Source organism: Salmo trutta, chromosome 7 (assembly GCF_901001165.1).
Source record: "Salmo trutta chromosome 7, fSalTru1.1, whole genome shotgun sequence".
NCBI lineage: Eukaryota > Metazoa > Chordata > Actinopteri > Salmoniformes > Salmonidae > Salmo > Salmo trutta.
This window is the reverse complement of record NC_042963.1, coordinates 54,327,085-54,354,348: the sequence shown is the minus strand read 5'-3', so window position 1 is coordinate 54,354,348 and position 27,264 is coordinate 54,327,085. Positions and strand designations below refer to the sequence as shown.

At 44.0% G+C, this 27,264-nt stretch overlaps 1 protein-coding gene across 2 annotated transcripts in view; it reads right to left on the bottom strand.

Annotated features, from left to right (window-relative positions):
• Nucleotides 1–27,264, bottom strand: part of LOC115197694 (AT-rich interactive domain-containing protein 3A) — a 42,624-nt gene that overhangs the window by 2,006 nt on the left and 13,354 nt on the right. Inside the window, exons 3-9 of one of the 2 annotated variants that reach the window (XM_029759457.1) lie at nt 24,936–24,962; nt 15,639–15,713; nt 11,181–11,253; nt 2,539–2,722; nt 1,979–2,238; nt 1,307–1,600; nt 89–184 (exon numbers count right to left, since the gene is read on the bottom strand). In XM_029759457.1, coding sequence (XP_029615317.1) covers nt 89–184; nt 1,307–1,600; nt 1,979–2,238; nt 2,539–2,722; nt 11,181–11,253; nt 15,639–15,713; nt 24,936–24,962 — 1,009 coding nt within the window. The remainder of the gene's footprint in view (nt 1–88; nt 185–1,306; nt 1,601–1,978; nt 2,239–2,538; nt 2,723–11,180; nt 11,254–15,638; nt 15,714–24,935; nt 24,963–27,264) is intronic. The other variant, XM_029759458.1, reaches the window with a different exon arrangement.

Genomic DNA, 27,264 nt, shown 5'->3' with positions numbered 1-27,264 from the left:
AGTGGGACTCTGTGTGATCAGTTAAAATGTCACAGTGACCTACGGAGTAAAGGGCTAGGAATCCTTTCTGGACGGATCATTTACTAACCTGAATAGAGTGTTCCGTTGACCTCCACAGACACACTGATGCTGGCAACCCCGTTACTGGAGACAGTGAGAGACAGGTCCTGCTTAGCAGTACTCTCTGAGGTGGGACAAAGATACAGTCAGGTGTTAAACGTTTACAATTCAATTATGTGAGTAAACATGTTTGGCTTGACAATGAATACAAAACAGATCTGAGATCAGATTAGAGCGGACTATTGTAAGCCCTAGAATATGACAACTAACTAATTGCTTTTCCATGCCGTCCCTAGGAGGGGTGCGTCACTTGAGTGGGTTGAGTCACTGACGTGGTCTTCCTGTCCGGGTTGGCGCCCCCCCTTTGGGGTTGTGGGCTATACTCTGCCTTATCCCTCTAGTGGGAGTGGGGGCTGTGCTTTGGCAAGGTGGGTGTGGGTATATCCTGCCTGTTTGGCCCTGTCCGGGGGTGTCGTCGGACGGGGCCACAGTGTCTCCTGACCCCTCCTGTCTCAGCCTCCAGTATTTATGCTGCAGTAGTTTGTGTGTCGGGGGGCTAGGGTCAGTCTGTTATATGTGGAGTATTTCTCCTATCTTATCCGGTGTCCTGTGTGAATTTAAGTATTCTCTCTCTTTTTCTTTCTTTCTTTCTCTCGGAGGACCTGAGCCCTAGGACCATGCCTCAGGACTACCTGGCCTGATGACTCCTCGTTGTCCCCAGTCCACCTGGCCGTGCTGCTGCTCCAGTTTCAACTGTTCTGCCTGCGGCTATGGAACCCTGACTTGTTCACCGGATGTGCTACCTGTCCCAGACCTGCTGTTTTCAACTCTCAAGAGACAGCAGGAGCGGTAGAGATACTCTGAATGATCGGCTATGAAAAGCCAACTGACATTTACTCCTGAGGTGCTGACCTGTTGAACCCTCGACAACAACTGTGATTATTATTATTTATGAACATTTGAACATCTTGGCCATGTTCTGTTATAATCTCCACCCGGCACAGCCAGAAGAGGACTGGCCACCCCTCATAGCCCGGTTCCTCTTTAGGTTTCTTCCTAGGTTCTGGCCTTTCTAGGGAGTTTTTCCTAGCCACCGTGCTTCTACACCTGCATTGCTTGCTGTTTGGGGTTTTAGGCTGGGTTTCTGTACAGCACTTTGTGACATCAGCTGATGTAAGAAGGGCTATATAAATACATTTGATTGATTGAACTAATTGGTAGCCAACACACCCAGCCCAGTACTGACCGTGTTTGTTGTTGTTATTGTTGTTGAGTTTGAGTTGCTTCATGCCGGGGTTGAAGTGAGAGGCCATAGCCAACAGGTTCTGTTGGAACACCTGTTGCATCAATCTCTGCTGTTCCTCCATGACCAAGCGAGCCATCTTCCTGTCTGGGCCCTCTCCTCCTCCTCCTCCTCCTCCTCTCTCCAGTTTCTCTCGGAGGTGTTCCAGGGTAGCGGCCTGAGCTAGCTGCTGCTGCCCCAGGGAGAGAGTGTTGGCCACGGGTAGACGGCTTGGTGGCATGGGGGTCGACATCTCCTCTGAGAGGGAACAGAGGGGGAAGTATTTTTTTCATAGATTAATGTCACACCGCAAATGTTGAAATATTTCAACATTTAACAATGTTTTCAAAACAAGGCCATTAGATTAGATTAAAAAAAACAAAAAAACATGGGTCAGTCATTTGTTTCCTTATCAGGTGCATGCAATGTGGATGGTCAGTGATCATGTCTGAATAAATCTGACAGTAGAAGGCGCCATAACACCACATTTATTTTCTATAAATGTGATGTCAGAACGATGTAGCCCATCACAAGTTATTCACATGTTGGTGACAGGAAATCATCCATGTTGTTCACCTAACTACATATCAAAACATTTATGCGTTCATAAAAATAAATAAAAAAACGCTAAAACACCTGCAGATCTCGTCAGCGATGGGCTGGTGGAGGTGTGCAGGCCGTTGTGACCGGCTGAGGAGTGGTGGGGCATCTTGGAGGGAGAGAGGAGGGAGTGGTGTGGCTGGCCAGGGGCGGTGGAGGTGGAGAAGTCGTACAGGCTGTTACTGTAGCTGGGTCTTCGGCCTTCCCTCCGGTTACCGTCTATAGCAGCCTGGAGCTTGCCTGGAGAGCTCAGCCCCTTCTTCTCACACTCGTACGGGTACAGGTACTTCATATACCTGGGTGAACGTAGGACAAGGCAGTGGTTGGATTTTTTTTCTCTCTCTGTATTTAGAAGTACTTTTCCCATCATGAGGTGATTGGTCTAGCTAGGTCCTGTGCAGCGTCGCTGACCTCCAATTAGCTTGCTTCCCATTTAATTGAAGATGAGCACATCTACGCAGCAAATTAGGAAATCTTGCTCAGGCCAATCCTTTTTTTTTTAAACACAAAGACCCATTTACGGATTACCTCCCTGTTTAACTCAATTTCAGAGCATTTTCTTCTGTTTGGTGCTTAACGCCCAAGTGTAGACTCACTGTGTGCGGAGGGTGAAGGCTGCTGAGGTGATGGAGGTGGGCAGGTTGAGTCCTCTCGTGATCTCTCTCCAGATCTTCTTGTTAATGACCTCCACCAGGCCGCCCTTCTCCGTCACCAGCTTGTAGAGCATGTACAGGTCCAGCACCTGCTTAGCCATGATGGGGATACGGTTCACCGGGGTGCCTGGAGAAAGAGGTAGAAGAGTTGAAACTAGATGTCTACAGATCCAAGATGGTGGCAGATTTCATGATGGGGATGTGGTTGACCAGGGTGCCTGGAAAAAGAGGTAGAAGAGTTGAAACTAGATGTCTACAGATCCAAGATGGTGGCAGATATCATGATGGGGATGTGATTGACCAGGGTGCCTGGAGAAAGAGGTAGAAACAGGTAGAAGAGTTGAAACTAGATGTCTACAGATCCAAGATGGTGGCAGATATCATGATGGGGATGCGGTTGATCAGGGTGCCTGGAGAAAGAGGTAGAAACAGGTAGAAGAGTTGAAACTAGATGTCTACAGATCCAAGATGGTGGCAGATATCATGATGGGGATGCGGTTGATCAGGGTGCCTGGAGAAAGAGGTAGAAACAGGTAGAAGAGTTGAAACTAGATGTCTACAGATCCAAGATGGTGGCAGATATCATGATGGGGATGCGGTTGATCAGGGTGCCTGGAGAAAGAGGTAGAAACAGGTAGAAGAGTTGAAACTAGATGTCTACAGATCCAAGATGGTGGCAGATATCATGATGGGGATGCGGTTGACCAGGGTGCCTGGAGAAAGAGGTAGAAACAGGTAGAAGAGTTGAAACTAGATGTCTACAGATCCAAGATGGTGGCAGATATCATGATGGGGATGCGGTTGATCAGGGTGCCTGGAGAAAGAGGTAGAAACAGGTAGAAGAGTTGAAACTAGATGTCTACAGATCCAAGATGGTGGCAGATATCATGATGGGGATGCGGTTGACTAAAGTGCCTGGAGATGCCCAGTTTAATTTTCTCTACATGCGTCTACAGATCCAAGATGGAAGGAGTCACTCAATGCCTATGCGGCCAAGATTTAGGCAGTCGAATTTGATTTAAAATGAGGCCAGACTTCATAACACTGAACATAAATAACATTCTGACAGCTCATGTTTCCAAAACACTGTAGTTTGTACAGTAGTGTCTGTTGATCTAGCTACAGTAATATGTTAAATTAACACCTATTTAACCCAGGGTCAAAGCCAAAAAAACGTCAGTGAATTTATTGGAATAAAGTATGCTTATCCAATTGAAGGCATCAAATTGTTGCTTTATTAAGGCAACACCTAAAGTAATCCAATAGTTAGAATAGGACTTGAAGCAATAGTCCACCCGCACGTGGTCAACTATTTCAGCACCGTTTCGCGCTGCTTTGAAACAAGCGTGGGGACTTGTCTTGATAAATCAATGTTTATTTATATTTTTCACTGAATCTCCGTTCGGAATATTGGTTTGGGTTCAATTAGGGTTGTGGAAATGTTGGGCTAACTGTAAGTTGAGGTGAGAGCTGCTCATGATCATCTTGTCTAGTTGGTGTATTTATTAGCATTGATCAGAACATTTAGCCAGAATGTTGGCTCTACCATCTTGACCTTTGTGCTGTTGACTGTGCCCAATAATGTTTGTACCATGTTTTGTGCTTGCTAACATGTTGTGCTCCTACCATGTTGTGCTACTACCATGTTGTGCTGCTACCAAGTTGTGTTTCTACCATGCTGTATTGTCATGTGTTGCTGCCTTGTTATGTTGTTGACTTAGGTCTCTCTTCATGTAGTGTAGTGTAGTCTCTCTTGTTGTGATGTCTTTTTTCCTATATTTATATTGTATTCATTTTTTCATTTTAATCCCAGGCCACCGTCCCCGCAGGAGGCCTTTTGGTAAACCGTCATTGCAAATAAGAATTTGTTCTTAACTGACTTGCCTAGTTAAATAAAGGTTAAATAAAATAAAATGTTCTACTGATCAACAAAAAAAAACGCAACATGGTTTCATAAGCTGAAAAAAAAATGGTGCCATACTCACAAAAAGCGTACCTCTCAAATTCTGTGCACAAATTTGTTTATATCCCTGTTAATGAGCATTTCTCCTTTGCCAAGATAATCCAGCCAACTGACAGGTGTGGCATATCAAGAAGCTGATTAAACAGCATGATCATTACATAGGTGCACCTTGTGTTGGTGGCCACTAAAAATGTGCAGTTTTGTCACACAACACAATGCCACAGTTGTCTCAAGTTTTTAGGGAACGTGCAATTGTTGCAGCATGCTGAATGCAATAATGTCCACCAGAGCTGTTGCCATGGAATTGAATGTTCATTTCTCTACCAAAAGCCGCCTCCCAACGTTGTTTTAGAGAATTTGGAAGTATGTCCAACCGGCCTCACAACCGCAGATCGCATATAAACACGCCAGGCCAGGACCTCCACATCGGGCTTCATCACCTGCGGCATCGTCTGAGACCAGCCACCCGGACAGCTGATGAAACTGTGGGTTTGCACAACCAAAGAATTTCTGCACAAACTGTCAGAAACCGTCTCAGGGAAGTTCAACTGCGTGTTCATCGTCCTCACCAGGGTCTTGATCTGACTGCAGTTCGGCGTCGTAACCGACTTCAGTGGCAAATGCTCACCTTTGATGGCCACTGGCACGCTGGAGAAGTGTGCTCTTCACGGATGAATCCCGGTTTCAACTGTACCGGACAGATGGCAGACAGACAGCATGTATGGCATTGTGTAGGCTAGCAGTTTGCTGATGTCAACGTTGTGAACAGAGTGCCCCATGGTGGAGGTGGGGTTATGGTATGGGCCCCATGGTGGAGGTGGGGTTATGGTATGGGCCCCATGGTGGAGGTGGGGTTATGGTATGGGCCCCATGGTGGAGGTGGGGTTATGGTATGGGGCAGGCATAAACTACGGACAACAAACACAATTGCATTTTATCGATGACAATTTGCATGCACAAAATGACCGCAATGAGATCCTGAGGCCCATTGTTGTGCCATTCATCCGTCGCCATTCCTTCATGTTTCAGCATGATAACGTAAACAATGTCACAAAGATCTGTACACAACTCCTGGAATTTGAAATTGGACTGCATACTCACCAGACATGTCACCCATTGAGCATGTTGGAACACGACAGCGTGTTCCAGTTCCCGCCAATATCCAGCAACTTGGTACAGCCGTTGAAGAGGCGTGGGACAACAACATTCCACAGGCCACAATCAACAGCCTGATCAAGGAGGAGGATATGTGTCACGCTGCATGAGGCAAATGGTGGTCACACCAAGGGCAGTAAAATTGCCGTTGAGTCGCAGTAATCTCCTCTTATGCACTCTGTACAGGCTCTATTGTCCCTCCATCAGGTCCTAATGGCCTGGTACTCAGGGCTCTATTGTCCCTCCATCAGGTCCTAATGGTCTGGTATTGAGGGCTCTATTGTCCCTCCATCAGGTTCTAATGGTCTGGTACTCAGGGCTCTATTGTCCCTCCATCAGGTCCTAATGGCCTGGTACTCAGGGCTCTATTGTCCCTCCATCAGGTCCTAATGGCCTGGTACTCAGGGCTCTATTGTTCCTCCATCAGGTTCTAATGGCCTGGTACTCAGGGCTCTATTGTTCCTCCATCAGGTTCTAATGGCCTGGTACTCAGGGCTCTATTGTTCCTCCATCAGGTCCTAATGGCCTGGTACTCAGGGCTCTATTGTTCCTCCATCAGGTTCTAATGGCCTGGTACTCAGGGCTCTATTGTCCCTCCATCAGGTTCTAATGGCCTGGTACTCAGGGCTCTATTGTCCCTCCATCAGGTTCTAATGGCCTGGTACCCAGGGCTCTATTGTTCCTCCATCAGGTTCTAATGGCCTGGTACTCAGGGCTCTATTGTCCCTCCATCAGGTCCTAATGGCCTGGTACTCAGGGCTCTATTACCACTCTGCCATCAATGCAAATACATTGGAAAATCATATCAAACATAAACAGTATCATGCTTTTAAAACTCACCTCACTGTGATGGATCAATTTGAAGAAAGAAGTTCAACAACAGGTTGAAACAGAGTGGAAAACATGGTCACTGTGGATGTTGTTTCAAAGCCTAACATCAGGAAATGGACAGCGCTTTCTAAGGTGATGATTCAAAAACACACATCAGCATAGAGTTCCTGGCTACGCATAGACCGACGAGCAAAAGACCGAGAAAAATGTATTAAAAATAATGATTGTGCCGTTATATTTCACTAGGTTTCCCAAATTAAGCACTGGGTAAATGCAGGAACAGGGTTGGAGAGTTCATGCATACACAGTTTGGGCGGAATATCACCTGTCATGCAGCAAGAGGCTGTATTATCCTCAAACAGCGGTTGATGCGTGGAGTGAAATAACCCGAGTAGCCTGAAAAAGGAACCAGCGGGAAAGCGGCCTCCGTTCACTATTGGAGTGCATACTGTGGCAACAGTTTTGGGGAAGGCCCTTTCCCGTTTCAGCATGACAATTCCTCCGTGCACAAAGCGAGGTCCATACAGAAATGGTTTGTCGAGATCGGGTTTGGAAGACTGGCCTGCACAGAGCCCTGACTTCAACCCCATCGAACACCTTTGGGATTAATTGGAACGCCGACTACGAGCCAGGCCTGATCGCTTAACATCAGTCGCCAACCTCATTAATGCCGCCTTGCTTCTGGTCCTTAAGAAACTTTTCAGTATTTCGTTTTTTTATGTATTATTTCTTACATTGCTACCCCCCAAAAAAGTGTTATTACATACAGCTGGGAAGAACTATTGGATATTAGAGCGACATCCACTTACCAGCACTACGACCAGGAATACGACTTTCCCGAAGCGGATCCAAACCATCCAGGGCATTTGAACTGATTCCAGAGGCTGACACAAAACATTGTCGCCGCAGAAGAGGAAGACGGAGTGGCATTCTGGTCAGACTTCGGAGGCACGCACACCACCCACCACTTTCGAGTACATTACTCGCTAATGTCCAGTCTCTCGATAACAAGGTAGATGAAATTAGGGTAAGGGTTGCTTTCCAGAGACATCAGGGATTGTAACATACTCTGTTTCACAGAAACATGGTTCTCTCGGGATATGCTGTCAGAGTCGGTACAGCCACCAGGATTCTTTGTGCGTCGCGCCGACAGATATAAGCATCTCTCCGGGAATAAAAAGGGCGGGGTGTATGTTTCATGATTAACGGCTCATGGTGTAATTGTAACAACATACAGGAACTCAAGTTATTTTGTTCACCTGACCTAGAATGCCTCTCAATCAAATGCCGACCATATTATCTCCCAAGAGAATTCTCGTCGGTTATTGTCACAGCCGTGTATATCACCCCTCAAGCCAATACCACGATGGCCCTCAAGGAACTTCACTGGACTTTATGCAAACTGGAAACCATATATCCGGAGGCTGCATTTATTGTATCGGGGGATTTCAACAAAGCAAATCTGAGAAGGCGGCTACCTAAATTGATTGTAGCACTCACGCTGGCAACACACTGGATCACTGCTACTCTAACTTCCACGATGCATACAAGGCCCTCCCCCACCCTCCTTTCAGCAAATCTGACCACGACTCCATTTTGCTACTCCCTTCCTATAGGCAGGAACTTAAAACAGGATGTACCCGTGATAAGGACTATTCAACACTGGTCTGACCAATCGGAATCCACGCGTCAAGATAGTTTTGATCACACAGACTGGGACATGTTCCGGGTAGCCTCAGAAAATAATATCGATTTTACGCTGATTTGGTGAGTGAGTTTATAAGGAAGTGCATAGGAGATGTTGTGCCCACTGTGACTATTAAAACCTACCCTAACCAGAAACTGTGGATAGATGGCGGCATTCGTGTAAAACTGAAAGCGCAAACCACCGCATTTAACCATGGAAAGGTGACTGGGAATATGGCCGAATACAAACAGTGTAGTCATTCCCTCCGCAAGGCAATCAAACAAGTTAATGTCGGTATAGAGACAAAGTGGAGTCGCAATTCAATGGCTCAGACACGAGACCTATGTGGCAGGGTCTACAGACAATCACAGACAACAAAAAGAAAGCCAGCCACATCCCAGACACCGATGTCTTGCTTCCAGACAAATTAAACACCTTCTTTGCCCGCTTTGAGGATAATACAGTGCTAACGACGCGGCCCGCTACCAAGGACTGCGGGCTCTCCTTCACCGTGGCAGACGTAAGTAAGACATTTAAAAACGCATTAACCCAAAGGTAACTGAACTAAATGACAATCGCCCGCAGCACTCACTTGTCATCATGAAGTGCTTTGAGAGACTAGTCAAGGATCATATCACCTCCATCTTACCTGTCACCCTAGACCCACTTCAATTTGCGTACCGCCCCAATAGGTCCACAGACGATGCAATTGCCACCACACTGCCCTATCCCATCTGGACAAGAGGAATACCTTTTGTAAGAATGCTGTTTATTGACTACAGCTCAGCATTCAACACCATAGTACCCTCCAAGCTCATCAGTAAGCTTTAAGACCTGGGTCTCAACCCCGCTCTGTGCAATTGGGTCCTGGACTACCGGACAGGCCGCCCCCAGGTGGTGAAGGTAAGAAACAACCTCTCCACTTCACTGATCCCCAACACTGGGGCCCCACAAGGGTGCGTGCTCAGCCCCCTCCTGTACTCCCTGTTCAACCATGACTGCATGGACATGCACGCCTCCAACTCAATCATCAAGTTTGCAGATGACACAACAGTATTAGGCTTGATTACCAACAATATGATTTTGTTTCACTGAATCTCCATCTGTATATTTGGTTAATTCTATGGCTGGGCAAATAAGTGAAGGTGGTATAATTAAATATATTCGTTTGCTCATCAATCACTGTTCAGAAACATTTAGCATGCAATACTGTAGCCTAAAGTATAGGCCTATTATTTTGCTTGATCGTGTATAGGCAACTCCAAAAATCTGAGGAGGTTGTGAAATCACATTACATAAGTATTCACACCCTTGGGTCAATTAATGTTCGAATCATCTTTGGCAGCGATTACAGCTGTGAATCTTTCTGGGTAAATCTCTAAAGAGCTTTCCACACCTGGATTGTACAATATTTGCAAGCTCTGTCAAGTTGGTTGTTGCTTATGACAAGCATACCCATAACATGATGCAGCCACCACAATGCTTGAAAATATGAAGGTGCGAATCCTTTCTGAAGGCACTGTAGGTAGCTTACCCACACTGCATCAGTGAGCTGTTGGTTAGAGCTCACATGTCAAGACAAGAGTAGGAGCATTTGTATATAACGCAACAGTTTTTTGTGACAAAACGATCAGTAGAGTTGACAATGCGATGGAAACCCATTTAACTTGTATTTTATATTCGGTACATGGGAATTTAAGTGCAAAAGTAATTGTTATGTGCACTATGTCATCACGCTCAGCCTTTTATCCGCGATAAGTGAGTTTGATGGAAACGTAGTGGGTGGGAAAATGCACATAATTGTTTTATGCAGATTTTTATTTTTTTATTTACCTGAACATCTGGTTGCCAATTGGATGGACACCTAGGACACCTAGATACTAATAGTCTCTCCTCTCTTGACGGTCTTTCAGCCATGCTTATTTTTTTTATTTCACCTTTATTTAACTAGGCAAGTCAGTTAAGAACAAATTCTTATTTTCAATGACAGCCTAGGAACATTTATTTAACTAGGCAAGTCAGTTAAGAACAAATTCTTATTTTCAATGACAGCTTAGGAACTGCCTTGTTTAGGGGCAGAATGACAGATTTCTACCTTGTCAGCTCGGGGATTTGAACTTGTAACCTTTCGGTTACTAGTCCAACGCTCTAACCACTAGGCTACCCTGCCACTTATACATCTCCAGAGGTCAAATATCTAGCATGTTGATGAGGATGACAGCACTGTTTCATTCACCGCAGTACGAGACAACTTGTTTACATTCATATATACTGTATCTCCATACATCTGTCAGTCATATTATGTTATAGAAAAGGAGGGGCTCTGAACTAGAGGCTCATTCATCCATCCATCAGGCCTAAAACAGACATAGGCTCCCTTAACCCATAAATCCTTGCTCCACTCCCCCTCCATACCCACCTACACATATGGAGCAAGGTTGGCGGCGGGGGCTAGTGGGTAAATTATTCTAAGTTGGAAAGAACGGACCATAGCTTTGATTACAGCTGAAATATATTTGAATTGAAAGATTTAAACTGTCTAACCACAGTAACTGCAGCAACAACAAAAATAATGTATATTGCATTCATAAACCATGAATAGATGGTTAAATTGTGTATATGCATGATATTGATTATTTTCTTATGAATTCAGTCTAAAAATGTAGCTGGAAGAATTTCAGGAAACCTTTGGTAAAACAGTTTTGCTTAGAGGGGACTCAAACCCCCAGACATGACTCCTTGGACACGAGGTTAAGATCCTTACTGAAAAACTCTGTCAAGAACAGAAATGAAAAGAGGAAATAGATAAGATTACATTTTATGGAGATTCAACAAACAAACAAAAAAAAGTACAATCTAAAGTGAGGAATCCCAGGAAAATGCTTTCCACTAAAGCAGAACTGGTTTTACAGTACAACGCTTAGAGAGAGAGAAAAAAAGAAGCTTTACCTCGTTTCTGCATATACACAAACAGTTCATCAAGGAACTCCCTCCGGTTTGGGTCACTGTCCAGTTCGTACAGCTGGGGAAGAAAATGTACTTTGTTAATAACTTTATAACTAAGTTTATAATCAACTGTATAACTAACTTAGTTAATAACCATTAAAAACATGATTCTATGTGTATTCACTATTCAGACATACTACCCCGTCCACTATCCAGAGTTAGGTCCACACAGGCCATTGAGAAAATGTTGACTCAGGGCGGCAGGTAGTCTGGTGGGTAGGAGCGATGGGTCAGTAACTGAACGGTGGCTGGATTGAATCACCGAGCTGACAGGGTAAAAATCTGTTGTTCTGCCCCTGAACAAGGCAGTTAACCCACTGTTCCCCGGACGCCGATGACGTGGATGTCGATTAAGGCAGCCCCCCCGCACCTCTCTGATTCAGAGGTGTTGGGTTAAATGTGGAAGACACATTTCAGTTGAATACATTCAGTTGTACAACTGACTAGGTATCCCCCCTTTCCCTGTACAACTGACTAGGTATCCCCCTTTCCCTGTCCAACTGACTAGGTACCCCCCCTTTCCCTGTACAACTGACTAGGTACCCCCCCTTTCCCTGTCCAACTGACTAGGTATACCCCCCCTTTCCCTGTACAACTGACTAGGTATCCCCCCTTTCCCTGTACAACTGACTAGGTATACCCCCTTTCCCTATACAACTGACTAGGTATCCCCCCTTTCCCTGTACAACTGACTAGGTATCCCCCTTTCCCTATACAACTGACTAGGTATCCCCCTTTCCTTATACAACTGACTAGGTATCCCCCCTTTCCCTATACAACTGACTAGGTGGCCCCCCCTTTCCTATACAACTGACTAGGTATCCCCCCTTTCCCTATACAACTGACTAGGTATCCCCCCTTTCCCTATACAACTGACTAGGTATCCCCCTTTCCCTGTACAACTGACTAGGTACCACCCTTTCCCTGTACAACTGGCAAGGTATCCCCCCTTTCCCTGTACAACTGACTAGGTATCCCCCTTTCCCTATACAACTGACTAGGTATCCCCCCTTTCCCTGTACAACTGACTAGGTATCCCCCCTTTCCCTATACAACTGACTAGGTATCCCCCCTTTCCCTGTACAACTGACTAGGTATCCCCCTTCCCCTTTCCAACTGACTAGGTATCCCCCCTTTCCCTATACAACTGGCTAGGTATCCCCCCTTTCCCTGTACAACTGACTAGGTATCCCCCCTTTCCCTATACAACTGACTAGGTATCCCCCTTTCCCTTTCCAACTGACTAGGTATCCCCCCTTTCCCCTGTACAACTGACTAGGTATCCCCCCTTTCCCTGTACAACTGACTAGGTATCCCCCCTTTCCCTGTACAACTGACTAGGTATCCCCCCTTTCCCTGTACAACTGACTAGGTATCCCCCTTTCCCTATACAACTGACTAGGTATCCCCCCTTTCCCTGTACAACTGACTAGGTATCCCCCCCTTTCCCTATACAACTGACTAGGTATCCCCCCTTTCCCTGTACAACTGACTAGGTATCCCCCCTTTCCCTGTACAACTGACTAGGTATCCCCCTTTCCCTGTACAACTGACTAGGTATCCCCCCTTTCCCTGTCCAACTGACTAGGTATCCCCCCCTTTCCCTGTACAACTGACTAGGTATCCCCCCTTTCCCTGTACAACTGACTAGGTATCCCCCTTCCCTGTACAACTGACTAGGTATCCCCCTTTCCCTGTACAACTGACTAGGTATCCCCCCTTTCCCTGTACAACTGACTAGGTATCCCCCCCTTTCCCTGTACAACTGACTAGGTATCCCCCCTTTCCCTGTACAACTGACTAGGTATCCCCCCCTTTCCCTGTACAACTGACTAGGTATCCCCCCCTTTCCCTGTACAACTGACTAGGTATCCCCCCCCTTTCCCTGTACAACTGACTAGGTATCCCCCCTTTCCCTGTACAACTGACTAGGTATCCCCCCTTTCCCTGTACAACTGACTAGGTATCCCCCTTTCCCTGTACAACTGACTAGGTATCCCCCTTTCCCTGTACAACTGACTAGGTATCCCCCCCTTTCCCTGTACAACTGACTAGGTACCCCCCCTTTCCCTGTACAACTGACTAGGTATCCCCCCCTTTCCCTATACAACTGACTAGGTATCCCCCCTTTCCCTGTACAACTGACTAGGTATCCCCCCCTTTCCCTGTACAACTGACTAGGTACCCCCCCTTTCCCTGTACAACTGACTAGGTGTCCCCCTTTCCCTGTACAACTGACTAGGTATCCCCCCTTTCCCTATACAACTGACTAGGTACCCCCCCCTTTCCCTATACAACTGACTAGGTACCCCCCCTTTCCCTGTACAACTGACTAGGTATCCCCCTTTCCCTGTACAACTGACTAGGTATCCCCCCCCTTTCCCTATACAACTGACTAGGTACCCCCCCCTTTCCCTATACAACTGACTAGGTACCCCCCCTTTCCCTGTACAACTGACTAGGTATCCCCCCCTTTCCCTGTACAACTGACTAGGTATCCCCCCTTTCCCTATACAACTGACTAGGTGGCCCCCCCTTTCCTATACAACTGACTAGGTATCCCCCCTTTCCCTATACAACTGACTAGGTATCCCCCCTTTCCCTATACAACTGACTAGGTATCCCCCCTTTCCCTGTACAACTGACTAGGTATCCCCCCTTTCCCTATACAACTGACTAGGTATCCCCCCTTTCCCTGTACAACTGACTAGGTATCCCCCTTCCCCTTTCCAACTGACTAGGTATCCCCCCTTTCCCTATACAACTGGCTAGGTATCCCCCCTTTCCCTGTACAACTGACTAGGTATCCCCCCTTTCCCTGTACAACTGACTAGGTACCCCCCCTTTCCCTGTACAACTGACTAGGTATCCCCCCTTTCCCTTTCCAACTGACTAGGTATCCCCCCCTTTCCCTGTACAACTGACTAGGTATCCCCCCCTTTCCCTATACAACTGACTAGGTATCCCCCCTTTCCCTGTACAACTGACTAGGTATCCCCCCCTTTCCCTGTACAACTGACTAGGTATCCCCCCTTTCCCTGTACAACTGACTAGGTATCCCCCCTTTCCCTGTACAACTGACTAGGTATCCCCCCCTTTCCCTATACAACTGACTAGGTATCCCCCTTTCCCTGTACAACTGACTAGGTATCCCCCTTTCCCTGTACAACTGACTAGGTACCCCCCCTTTCCCTGTACAACTGACTAGGTATCCCCCCCTTTCCCTGTACAACTGACTAGGTACCCCCCCTTTCCCTGTACAACTGACTAGGTGTCCCCCTTTCCCTGTACAACTGACTAGGTATCCCCCCCCTTTCCCTATACAACTGACTAGGTACCCCCCCTTTCCCTGTACAACTGACTAGGTATCCCCCTTTCCCTGTACAACTGACTAGGTATCCCCCCCCTTTCCCTATACAACTGACTAGGTACCCCCCCCTTTCCCTATACAACTGACTAGGTACCCCCCCTTTCCCTGTACAACTGACTAGGTATCCCCCCCTTTCCCTGTACAACTGACTAGGTATCCCCCTTTCCCTATACAACTGACTAGGTATCCCCCCTTTCCCTATACAACTGACTAGGTATCCCCCCTTTCCCTGTACAACTGACTAGGTACCCCCCTTTCCCTGTACAACTGACTAGGTGTCCCCCTTTCCCTGTACAACTGACTAGGTACCCCCCCTTTCCCTGTACAACTGACTAGGTATCCCCCCCTTTCCCTGTACAACTGACTAGGTACCCCCCCTTTCCCTGTACAACTGACTAGGTGTCCCCCTTTCCCTGTACAACTGACTAGGTATCCCCCCCCTTTCCCTATACAACTGACTAGGTACCCCCCCTTTCCCTGTCCAACTGACTAGGTATACCCCCCCTTTCCCTGTACAACTGACTAGGTATCCCCCCCCTTTCCCTATACAACTGACTAGGTACCCCCCCTTTCCCTGTACAACTGACTAGGTATCCCCCCCTTTCCCTGTACAACTGACTAGGTATCCCCCCTTTTCCCTATACAACTGACTAGGTATCCCCCCCCTTTCATCTGGACTGGTTCAGATTTGTCAGTTGCATTCAGATTTTAGAACTTTTGAGTCTAGGGCTGCATTTCAATCCCCTACCCTTTACCACAAAGTGTGCACTTGTTCACTTCCCCTCATGCATGTACAGGCATTGGATTGATGCAAGCATAGTTGGAGGGAGTACTTTCCACCATATTCTTTCCACCAGTCCATTCCTTTTAAATCCATGAGGGGGGAGTGTACACTTTGGGGAGAAGGGTAAAGAACTGGAATGTAGCCTTTTCTCAGATGGTCTGTGTGGATTAGTTTTACTTGAGCTTTTAGTTTAGTTTAATGCATCTTCGGCTTACGTCGGTCTGAACATTTTATCCAATCTGATTACCTTTGCAAAGTCTCGGGACGGCTCTCCTCTTGTTTTGCTTCCTTCATTCTCCTCCGCCCAGCCCACACTGCCTTTCTGTTAAAAAAGAAACACAATAAACATGATTATTTTGGTTTTATTTATCAGTTAGTTTATCACTAAGGGTTGATAAAAGGCTTCATTTTTACGTTAATAAATTCTTATTTAAACATTTAGTTTAATTAGTTGTTCAGTTAGTTAGTTAGATAATTAGTTACAGTGCCTTCAGAAAGTATTCACATCCCTTGAATTATTCCACATTCTTGTGTTACAGCCTGAATTCAAAATGGATTCAAATCGATTGTTTTCCCTCACCCATCTAAAAACACAATACCCCATAACGACAAAGTGAAAACATGTTTTTTATAAATGTTTGCACATTTATTAAAAATTAAATACAGAAATCTCATTTACGTAAGTATTCACACACCTGAGTCAATACTTGTTAGAATCACCTTTGGCAGTGATTACAGAGTCTTTCTGGGTAAGGCTCTAAGAGCTTTTCACACCTGGATTGTACAATATTTTAGGACTGTCCAACTGTTTCGATCAATCGATTAGTCGAAAATTGAAAACATGTAGTTTTCCATATTTAGACACACCATATGTGTTTTAATAAGATCAACTATTTGCATTGAGCTTGTCTGATGCTTTAAGCGCTCTGTTTGATGAAATAAAACATGACTCAAGGAGGAGCCAGAGATCAAGATAACCAGAAGGGAAAAAACCCTTAACCTGACCAATCTCCTCCAGCTGGCTTTCGCGGATTCTGCCGTTACTCTCCTGAAGTTGCCTGTAATAGGCTACAGGAGGTGTCGCCAACCTTTCTCATGTGGAATGCCAATTTAACTGAACATTTCTACCAATCTGCATGCCAGTTATGGTTTTCATACACATTTTTTTTTTTGTGGAACAGATTTCATATATAATAATGTTGTCGTATCTCAAAATCATTGTCATGTGGTTTATCAAAATAATACAAACCTAAAAAGTACCTTATATTGTCACTACCAACTATGTAAAAATAGAAAAAGCCGAAAAAAATAAGAAAAAAACATACGGCCCACAGGTAGAAAAACATGCTGATAAAAAGAAATATCCTATAAATCACATTGTTGCAAAACAGGCCATGTGTAGCCAAACTTGAAACATTGTATCAACGATTAACTCAGGCCTGAAGCTCACTCTAGCAAACTTGCAACATTGTATGAAATATTCTGGGTCCTTAGTTTTCATGCCAGTGAGCTCGGAACAGACACAGCTGTAGGCTACTTGCACAAAGGATAAGAAGTAAATCAGGTTATCAGCCTATTTAACGATGTTTCCACTGGATCAGAGCATGACATTTTTCCCTTTCACGCTGAGTGGTTATCGACAGGGAGAGAGCTGGAAAGATTTATTTTTTTAAATACATTGAGGAACTATTGTCATCCTCAATGGATGTAAAAACATTTTGTTTGCTTGCTGTTTGAGGTGAAGAAAACATTACTTTGAGACGCTCCACAGCTCATTTGTGGTGGTGCGTTAAGACAATCAGAAATACTATCAGATTCACAAAATGGGCATATTTATATGCCTACATTTGCACGCAGGCCAGGTAGCCTATAGGCCTACTTCTATGCATAAACATATGCACGTCCTTAACCTGTTGGGGGTAGGGGGCAGTATTTACACGGCCGGATAAAAAAACGTACCCGATTTAATCTGGTTACTACTCCTGCCCAGTAACTAGAATATGCATATAATTATTTTATAGCAAATAGCACAAGAGATAATTAAGTAATCAGGACTATTTTATGACATTTTCACCGATCAGAGCATGATATTTTTTTCCCCCCTTTCATGCTGAGTGGTTATCGAAAGGGAGAGAGCTGGAAAGATTTTTCAAAATAGGCTACGTTAAATATGGTAAAAAAAAACTTTGGCAAGAAATTGTAAAACCTCCCTTGTCTTTGTGGTTGAATCTGTGTTTGAAATTCACTGCTCGACTGAGGGACCTTACAGATAATTGTATGAGTGGAGTACAGTGATGAGGTAGACATTCAAAAATCATGTTTAACACTATTATATTATTGCACACAGAGTGAGTCCACACAACTTTCAGGTCTCTCCAGAGATGTTTGAACGGGTTCAAGTCCGGGCTCTGGCTGGGCCACTCAAGGACATTGACACTTGTCCAGAAGCCACTCCTGTGTTGTCTTGGCTGTGTGCTTAGGCTCGTTGTCCTGTTGGAAGGTGACCCTTCAACCCAGTCTGAGGTCCTGAGCACTATGGAGAGGGTTTTCATCAACGATCTCTGTACTTCGCTCCGTTCATCTTTGCCTCGATCCTGACTAGTCTCCCAGTCCCTGACGCTGAAAAACATCCCCACAGCATGATGCTGCCACCACCATTCTTCACCATAGGGATGGTGTCAGGTTTCCTCCAGACGTGATGCTTGGCATTCTGGCCAAAGAGCTCAATCTGAGCAGAGAATCAATCAGAGGAGAGAATCTTGTTTCTCATGGTCTGAGTCTTTAGGTGCGTTTTGGCAAACTCCAAGCGGGTTGTCATGAGCCTTTTACTGAGGAGTGGCTTCCGTCTGGCCACTCTACCATAAAGGGCTGATTGGTGGAGTGATGCAGCGATGGTTGTCCTTCTGGAAGGGTCTCCCATCTCCACAGAGGATCTCTGGAGCTCTGTCAGAGTGACCATCAGGTTCTTGGTCACCTCCCTGACCAAGGCCCTTCTCCTCCGATTGCTGAGTTTGGCCGGGCGACCAGCTCTAGGAAGAGTCTTGGTGGTTCCAAACTTCTTCCATTTAAGAATGATGGAGGCCACTGTGTTCTTGGGGACCTTCAATGCTGCAGACATTTTTTGGTACCCTTTCCCAGATCTGTGCCTCGACACAATCCTGTCTCGGAGCTCTATGCACAATTCCTTCGACCTCATGGCTTGGTTTTTGCTCTGACATGCACTGTCAAGTGTGCGACCTTATATAGACAGGTGTGTGTGTCTTTCCAAATCATGTCCAATTAATTCAATTTACCACAGGTGGATTCCAATCAAGTTGTAGAAATATCAAGGATGATCAATAGAAACAGCATGCATCCGAGCTCAATTTCTAGTCTCATAGCAAAGGGTCAGAATACTTATGTAAAAAAATAAAAAAAATAAATAAGGATTTGTTTTTTATTTTTTAGAAATTTGCAAAAAAATCTAAACCTGTTCCCTTTGTCATTACATAGTATTGTGTGTAGATTGCTGAGGATATTTTTTTTTATTTCATCCATTTTAGAATAAAGCTGAAACGTGGAAAAAGTCAAGGAGTCTGAATACTTTTCTAAGGCACTGACTTGTTAAGCTAATTTTTACATCTGACCTTATTTAGGCTTGCCATAACTCAAGACATTTGTGACTCACGACTTGGATTCAGGTTTTATGTAGCAAAAATTTTAATTTTTTTTATTTTTATTTTTTTACATTGGATAAAAGTGGAGACTCAGAGCTACAAAATGGTATATCATACACTGCATTTGAGAAAGAATGGGAAAGTAATTCGGCTTTGAAAGTTGATCAACTTGTAAACTCACTTTTGAGAAAATGGCCTTTGAATGTTTTGAAATCTAGTGAAGAGTTCTTCTTTGTCTATACCCATTCAGCATCGTTCACGCCCTCTTAAGCTTTAGCCCCACCCATCACGTTTCGCTCTCGGAGCATTCACCCGACGCTCTGGCCGATGATTTGTTTACCTCTGGATAACAGGAAAACAGCCTAACCAGCTCTGCTGGCAACAATTTCATTACGCTAGGGAGCAGCCAGCTAACGTTAGCTAGCTAGCTAACAGTACACTTTAGCTTGAAATGAAACCATTGTCAAAATTTGAAATGGGTAATACCTGAAAATGTAGCTAGCTAATGCTAATCATGCATGATGGACGCGTCTCCCTGTCAGGAATGCCAGATGTAATCCGGAGACAGGTGTTTTCTCCATCTCTTTAGCTATAATACACTAATTCCACTGATACTTCAGAAAGTGGAGAGCAACACTTATCCAGCTCCACTACACAATACGTTTAAAAAAATATATTAAAAAAAGCCACATTCGACAGGATTACCAACAAAGACTGACAAGCTGAAATAGACAGAAGCCCTCTATATGGCAGACCAATCCGAACTCCTCTCTAGGCATGTCCAACCCACTCATTATCTCAGCCAATTATGGCTAGTAGGAAGGTTGCTGGCTTTTTCTGTGGTTAAACCAACAAGGCTAGTAATTTTACAAAGTTATTCATATTTACAGATGGCATACACGTTTATTAAAGTTTACATTTTCAAGAAGGCAAAAAACGCATTTTGATAAAAAAATATTTTTTTTATGTTCAAACGGCTCTCCTGTGAAGTTGTGACTTGCGACATACGCCTAGTTTCCTGAATCGGGTCACATTTCTGCTTTTCATTTAATTAATCTGTAAAATGTATTGTGTGTAGGCCAGTGACACACAATCTCAATTTAATCCATTTTAAATTCAGGCTATAACAACAACATTGACCTTGTAGTCAGTAACACCACACAGACACTGAGCTTTGCCCCACATTCTCAATCTTCTACCAGCTATAAAACAACGTTCATGGTTCAGGGAAAGGCAGTGGATAGAAACTGTGTATGTTCACCTTTATTTGCATAGCGTGACCCCCCACCCATGAGAGACCTTCTCCATTTATACAGCTGTGGATTTGGTTAAAGATATTGTTAGTTCTCCTGACTTTAAGGACACAATGATCTACTCCACCTGGTGTCTCAACAAGCTCTGTTCCCACTGAAATCAAGCTACTAACTATGGTATTATTCAACAGGGTACGCAACGGAAAAAGTTATGCAACAGTAAAACAAAACAAAATTGTGTTTCTTATTGGACAAGTTCAGGTAGTTCCTCTCCGTTTTAGTCAATTTTCTTCAGTTTGGTGTCAAATTAACAAAATCCACATTAGCTAGCAGTGGGTCTTTGTTTGGCATTTTCTTGGTGTACTGCGTACGGCATGTCAAAGTCATTGGCTATATAGAGTATATACATGGCTCTGGGTTGAATGTGAGGGCTCTACATAATCTGAGGCATGACATGGGCCCTGGTCTAAAGTAATGCACTATATAGGGAATAGGGTTCTATAGGGCCCTGGTCTAAAGTAGTGCACTATATAGGGAATAGGGTTCTATAGGGCTCTGGTCTAAAGTAGTGCACTATATAGGGAATAGGGTTCTATAGGGCTCTGGTCTAAAGTAGTACACTATATATAGGGAATAGGGTTCTATAGGGCTCTGGTCTAAAGTAGTGCACTATATAGGGAATAGGGTTCTATAGGGCTCTGGTCTAAAGTAGTGCACTATATAGGGAATAGGGTTCTATAGGGCTCTGGTCTAAAGTAGTACACTATATATAGGGAATAGGGTTCTATAGGGCTCTGGTCTAAAGTAGTGCACTATATAGGGAATAGGGTTCTATAGGGCGCTAGTCTAAAGTACAGTGCCTTGCAAAAGTATTCATCCCCCTTGGCGTTTGTCCTATTTTGTTGCATTACAACCTGTAATTTAAATGGATTTCATGTAATGGACAAACACAAAATAGTCCAAATTGGTGAAGTGAAATGAATAAAATGGCTTGTTAAAAAAAAAAGAAAAAAAAAGGAGATTGGAGTGTCTGTCCATAGGACCACTTTAAACCGTACACTCCACAGAGCTGGGCTTGACGGAAGAGTGGCCAGAAAAAAGCCATTGCTTAAAGAAAAAAATAAGCAAACATGTTTGGTGTCGCCAAAAGGCATGTGGGAGACTCCCCAAACATACGGAAGGTACTTGAAACTGGGGCGGAGGTTCACCTTCCAGTAGGACAATGACCCTAAGCATACTGCAAAAGCAACACAAGTGGTTTAAGGAGAAACATTTAAATGTCTTGGAATGGCCTAGTCAAAGCCCAGACCTCAATCCAATTGAGAATTTGTGGTATGAATTAAAGATTGCTGTACACCTGCAGAACCCATCCAACTTGAAGGAGCTTGAGCAGTTTTGCCTTGAAGATTGGGTAAACATCCCAGTGGCTAGATGTGCCAAGCTTATAGAGACATACCCCAAGAGACTTGCAGCTGTAATTGCTACAAAAGGTGGCTCTACAAAGTATTGACCTTTGGGGGGTGAATAGTTATGCAAGCTCAAGTTCTGTTTTTTTTGGTCTTATTTCTTGTTTGTTTCACACAAAAAAATATTTTGCATCTTCAAAATGGTAGGCATGCTGTGTAAATCAAATGATACAAACCCCCCCCCCCCAAAAAAAATCTATTTTAATTCCAGGTTTGTAAGGCAACAAAATAGGAAAAATGCCAAGGAGGGTGAATACTTTCGCAAGCCACTGTAGTGCACTATATAGGGAATAGGGTTCCATTTGGGGCACACCCATGCTCATTAGGCAGTTTAATGTGACATCGTTCCATCCCCAAACCTCCTCCTCATATGCTATCTGACACACTCAATTAAAATGATGTTTAGAATCACTCATTCTACAATCGCACAGTATGGAGTGTAAATAATGTGAGTAGAGTGGCGGGAGGCCTGGGTTGGGTTGGGGCTAGGGTTCGCAAAAGGCTGAGATGTGCAACAGTGTGGAAAGGCCTGCTGGGATGTCTAGACTCTGCGTCAGCGTGACCGTGTTTTGAATAAAGGTTTGAGAGTTTTGAATGTGAAAGATGGCGGGTGGCTGTGTATGCCACCTTGTCAGGAAAGTGTTATGTACCGTAAGAATAGGGTAATCAAACTCAAAATCCAATTATTCAAGATATTTTTCTGTAAAAAGACATCGACTTGTGTGAGACACTTGTGTTTTATTCTTTGGGTTATGTTGCCAGATACACATTCATTTTGGAGACCACCAAACCTAAAACAGTTGGGGGGGGTGGGTCGAGGTTATTCTTTAGGAACAGTCCATCTTCACAAAATCTATTGAAAAGCCCTGTATGTTTGAACCCATCCACACAGACAGATACTTCCACTCCATTGTAAAGCCATATCCCTGTGAGTTGACATAAAGCAGCTATAATAGCCAGGCATGTGGCTATATATTACTCTAATAATGGCAGTCTGGCTGCCCGGGGCAACACGACCGAAAGACCGGACTGATCTATTGGCAGGGAAGCAAATGCCCCTGCCCTGACTGAGTGACTCAGTCGGTAACCGAGTTAAAATAAAAAATAAAGAATTTCCTGCTATTGAGATTGGATCTATTGACATAGTGGCTTTCACTAAGAACTCCCCTTAGTTATCTACTTTTAGTGATTACCTAAGCTTTCTATTCTGACCGCTTACTGTTTAACATAAGAGGTCGATCGTTCACACCAGAGCAGAAAACAGAACAGGTTAAAAAATATAAAAAAAATAAATAAAAAAATGCATTCAGGTACCTAGCTACTATTTTTCCAGACTTCAATAATTTAGTCGATCAAAATACTTTCCATTTTACATTTACATTTTTACATTTTTAGTCATTTAGCAGACGCTCTTATCCAGAGCGACTTACAGTAGTGAATGCATACATTTCATACAATTTCATACATTTATTTTTTTTTTTTTTTTTCTGTGCTGGCCCCCCGTGGGAATTGAACCCACAACCCTGGCGTTGCAAACACCACGCTCTACCAACTGAGCTACAGGGAAGGCCATTTAGCAAAGCATCAATACAGGACTAAGATCGAATTCTACTACACCAGCTCTGACACTCGCTCTGACACTCGTCGGATGTGGCAGGGATTGCAAACTATCACAGATTACCAAGGGAAACCCAGCTGCGAGCTGTCCAATGACGCGAGCCTAACAGACAAGTTAAATGCCTTCAATGCTCACTTTGAGGCAAGCAACACTGAATCATGCCTGAGAGTACCAGCTGTTCCGGACGGCTGTGTGATCACGCTCTCCGTAGCCGATGTGAGTAAGACCTTTAAACAGGTTAACACTCACAAGACTGCAGGGCCAGACTGATTACAAGGACACACTCCGAGCATGTGCTGAACAGCTGTCTTCACTGACATTTTCAACCGCTGTCCTGACCCAGTCTGTAATACCTACATGTTTCAAGCAGACCACCATAGCGTTCTTGGGCACAGGGACTAAGGTAACCTTTCTAAATGACTATCGCCCCATAGCACTAACATCTGTAGCCATGAAATGCTTTAAAAGGCTGGTCATGGCTCACATCAACATCAACACCATCCCAGAAACCCTGGACCTACTCCAATTCGCATACCACCCCAACAGATGCACAGATGATGCAATCTCTATTGCACTCCACACTGCCCTTTCCCACTTGGACAAAAGGAACACCTACGTGAAAATGATGTTCATTGACTACAGCTCGGCGTGCAACACCATAGTGCCCTCAAAGCTCACCACTAAGCTAAGGACCCTGGGACTAAACACCTCCCTCTGCAACTGGATCCTGGACTTCCTGATGGGATGCCCCCAGGTGGTGAGGGTAGGAAGAAAGACATTCGCCAACACGGTGGCCCCTCAGAGATGTGTGCTCAGTCCCCTCCTGTGCTCCCTGTTCACCCACGACTGCGTGGCCAAGCACGCCTCCATCCCCGTGGCTGTAGTGGAGCGAGTCGAGAGCTTCAAGTTCTTTAGTGTCCACATCACTAAGGACCTATCATGATCCAAACACACCAAGACAGTTGTGAAGAGGACACAACTTCTCAGGAGGCTGGTACCACTACTACCCCTCTCCAGAGTTTTGTTACACACACCTTCACCTCTCCACACTACTAACCCTCTCCAGAGTTATATATACACAGTGGTTGCCCCACCCCGCCCCACTGGGTAGCACAGAGCAACACTTTAAGGGGCATTGCACTAATAATGGCGCTGACTAGGGAAACGTTCCCGCTGTTCGTAGTGCCTGCCTGCAGGTTCAAACTAAAACAATGTAACTAATAATGGAGTGAAAAATGCCCCTTAGATATGAATTCGGAGGGCAGAAATGATTAAATATTGGAGCATTAGACCTCTCACTAAAGCAGTCAATCAGAAGTTACACTTAAATCCGAACTGGATTTAACGAAAAACTTACATGAAAAGCGCACATTTGTAAATCCCAAACTCTAAAAAGTAATTGGGAAAAGTAGATCAATTATTTGTGACATTGTGGTTACAATAAAGAATGTAAACAAAATGCTGTGTGTTTAATTTACAGTAGTGATGGACAGCTGGAGGCATTTTGAAAACAGGTTTTTAAAAACATTTGTTTTTCTCAAGTGTACTTACTGTAGTACTGTCCATGTCTGATGCAACCTGAAAAAGCATTAAAGACAGAGTTAAGAAAAAGTTAAGAAAGTCTGGACATGACCTGCTCTCCCTTATATAAGGAATTAGGCACTTTAGCATGTTTACTACAGTATGTATTGTAGGCTATGCTTACTTGTCAGACTGCACAGTAGCCTAAAAACAAATGCAGGGGCTTCTAATCTTCAAAATGCTTTAAATGCTTTATTATCCAAATGTTTAAAGTGGGTGACCTCATGCAACCGCAAAATGTCGGCTAAAGCCTATACTGTATTTCTTCATCAGCATCTTTACACTTTCGTTAATAAAATAATGATAAAAATACTCTAAATGCAGATGTTTATTTAGTTATGGATCCATAACAAATTACTATGGGAATAAATATCACTGAATGACAGAAATATTGGAGCAAAGTAGGCTAATGAAGGTAAACACACACGGTCACGTTGTACAGCGCCATTATGGCTATTAGCAGGACAATAGACTTGCCGAGAAGGAGGGTAGGGGGAGAATTCTATCGTCAAATGTATTTCTTAGGTTGGCTGTATCACAGCCGGCCATGATTGATTGCAATTTCAGTTTAATCCACCAGAAAATATAAAGCAAATAATACAACAAATATTGTGGTTAACCTGAAATATACTAATTGATTAAAAAAATAAACATTATCAATTGGAACCTTTGACATGTGGAAGGGGGGGAAAAGTATTATCATCATCAACCCACAAGCGTAGCAGGCTGTGAATTCTGCAAACAACGTTTCTAGGATGGGCTATTTAGCAGGACAATATATATTGGTCTTGGGCTCCCGAGTGGCGCAGTGGTCATCTCAGTGCAAGAGGCATCACTAGAGTCCCTGGTTCGAATCCAGGCTGTATCACATCCAGCCGTGACTGGGAGTCCCATATGGCGGCGCAAAATTGAAGGCCACCGACATAGGGCTGGGCAATATGGGCAAAATATCATGTCATGTTTCAAATTTTTTACGGTATTTTATGTTTTTGATTAATAAAAGCTCTACATTTGCTTTATGAGTAGTGCGTGACCCTACGGTGGCAATACATATATATTCTAAATGATTTCAATGGGTCTTTCTCCATTCTGGTTGGTTTATACTGTTCAATTCAACTTAAAATAATTTCCTGCATTTCCTGCACTCATTTGAGATCATTTCCACACTGCCACGATATGGGCAAAAATACTAGGGCTGATTTTTAAACAAATGTTGAAATTGCGATTTAGATCAAAACACTTGGGTGAACTTTTGGAATCATGGAAATAGAATGTTTATTATAATTCTATAGTTTGAATACGGTGTTGTTTGACATGACAACGAATAAAAATGCCACGGACGAGTTATTAGGACAGGGTAGGAACCAAAGTGATGTTCCGTGTTTCCTAGGGGACCTTATAATCTTTGGCTACATTAAATCTTTATTCATATAGCCAACATATTCATGCTTCGCCTATTCCTCTTTGATTTAGAAGATACTGTTGCACAAACAACATGCTGATTTAGGCCTGCACCAGCACTGGTATCAGGCTGTATTAGCTAGCTAAGTTTGCTCTGACTCAGTACTTTTACTAGCTAGTTAGTTAGCCAGCTAGCCAGCTAACTAGTGATTATCATTAGTGGCTAACACGATTTAGCTTAACTTGTTAAGAAAATACAAACTAAACTTAGCAACAAAAAAAACAGCCCTTTTTCAGGACTCTGTCTTCAAAGATAATTCATAAAAAAATCCAAATAACTTCACAGTACTTAATGCAGCTGGTGGCCACACCAGATACTGACTGTTACTTTTGATTTTGACCCCCCCATCCCCTTTGTTCAGGGATACATTATTCCATTTCTGTTAGTCTGTGGAACTTGTTCAGTTTATGTCTCATTTGTTGAATCTTGTTATGTAAATAGAAAAAGTTACACACAAATAATGCGCAGTTGACAGTGAAAGGAGGTTTCTTTTTTTGCGGAGTTTAGCTGTTTGCAGATGTAAGAAACTCAAACTAATATTGTAATTATAGAACGCTTGTGCATTTATATTAAGATAAAATTGGCAACAACAAATGTTCTCCTTGAGTGACGGGGTCTGTGTGGAAGCGGCGTGGAGAGAGATGACTCAAGTAGCGGAGTAAACTATAGAAATGGACGTTACACATGGCGTATTACATTTAACAAACCAAACATTCAAATACCGTTACAGAAGGTAAAGTCAAAACCGGTCCATGGATCAATACCGGTATATAGTAAAATACGGTATACCGCCCAGCCCTAAGTTATACACACCCTACTACCCCTCTCCAGAGTTAT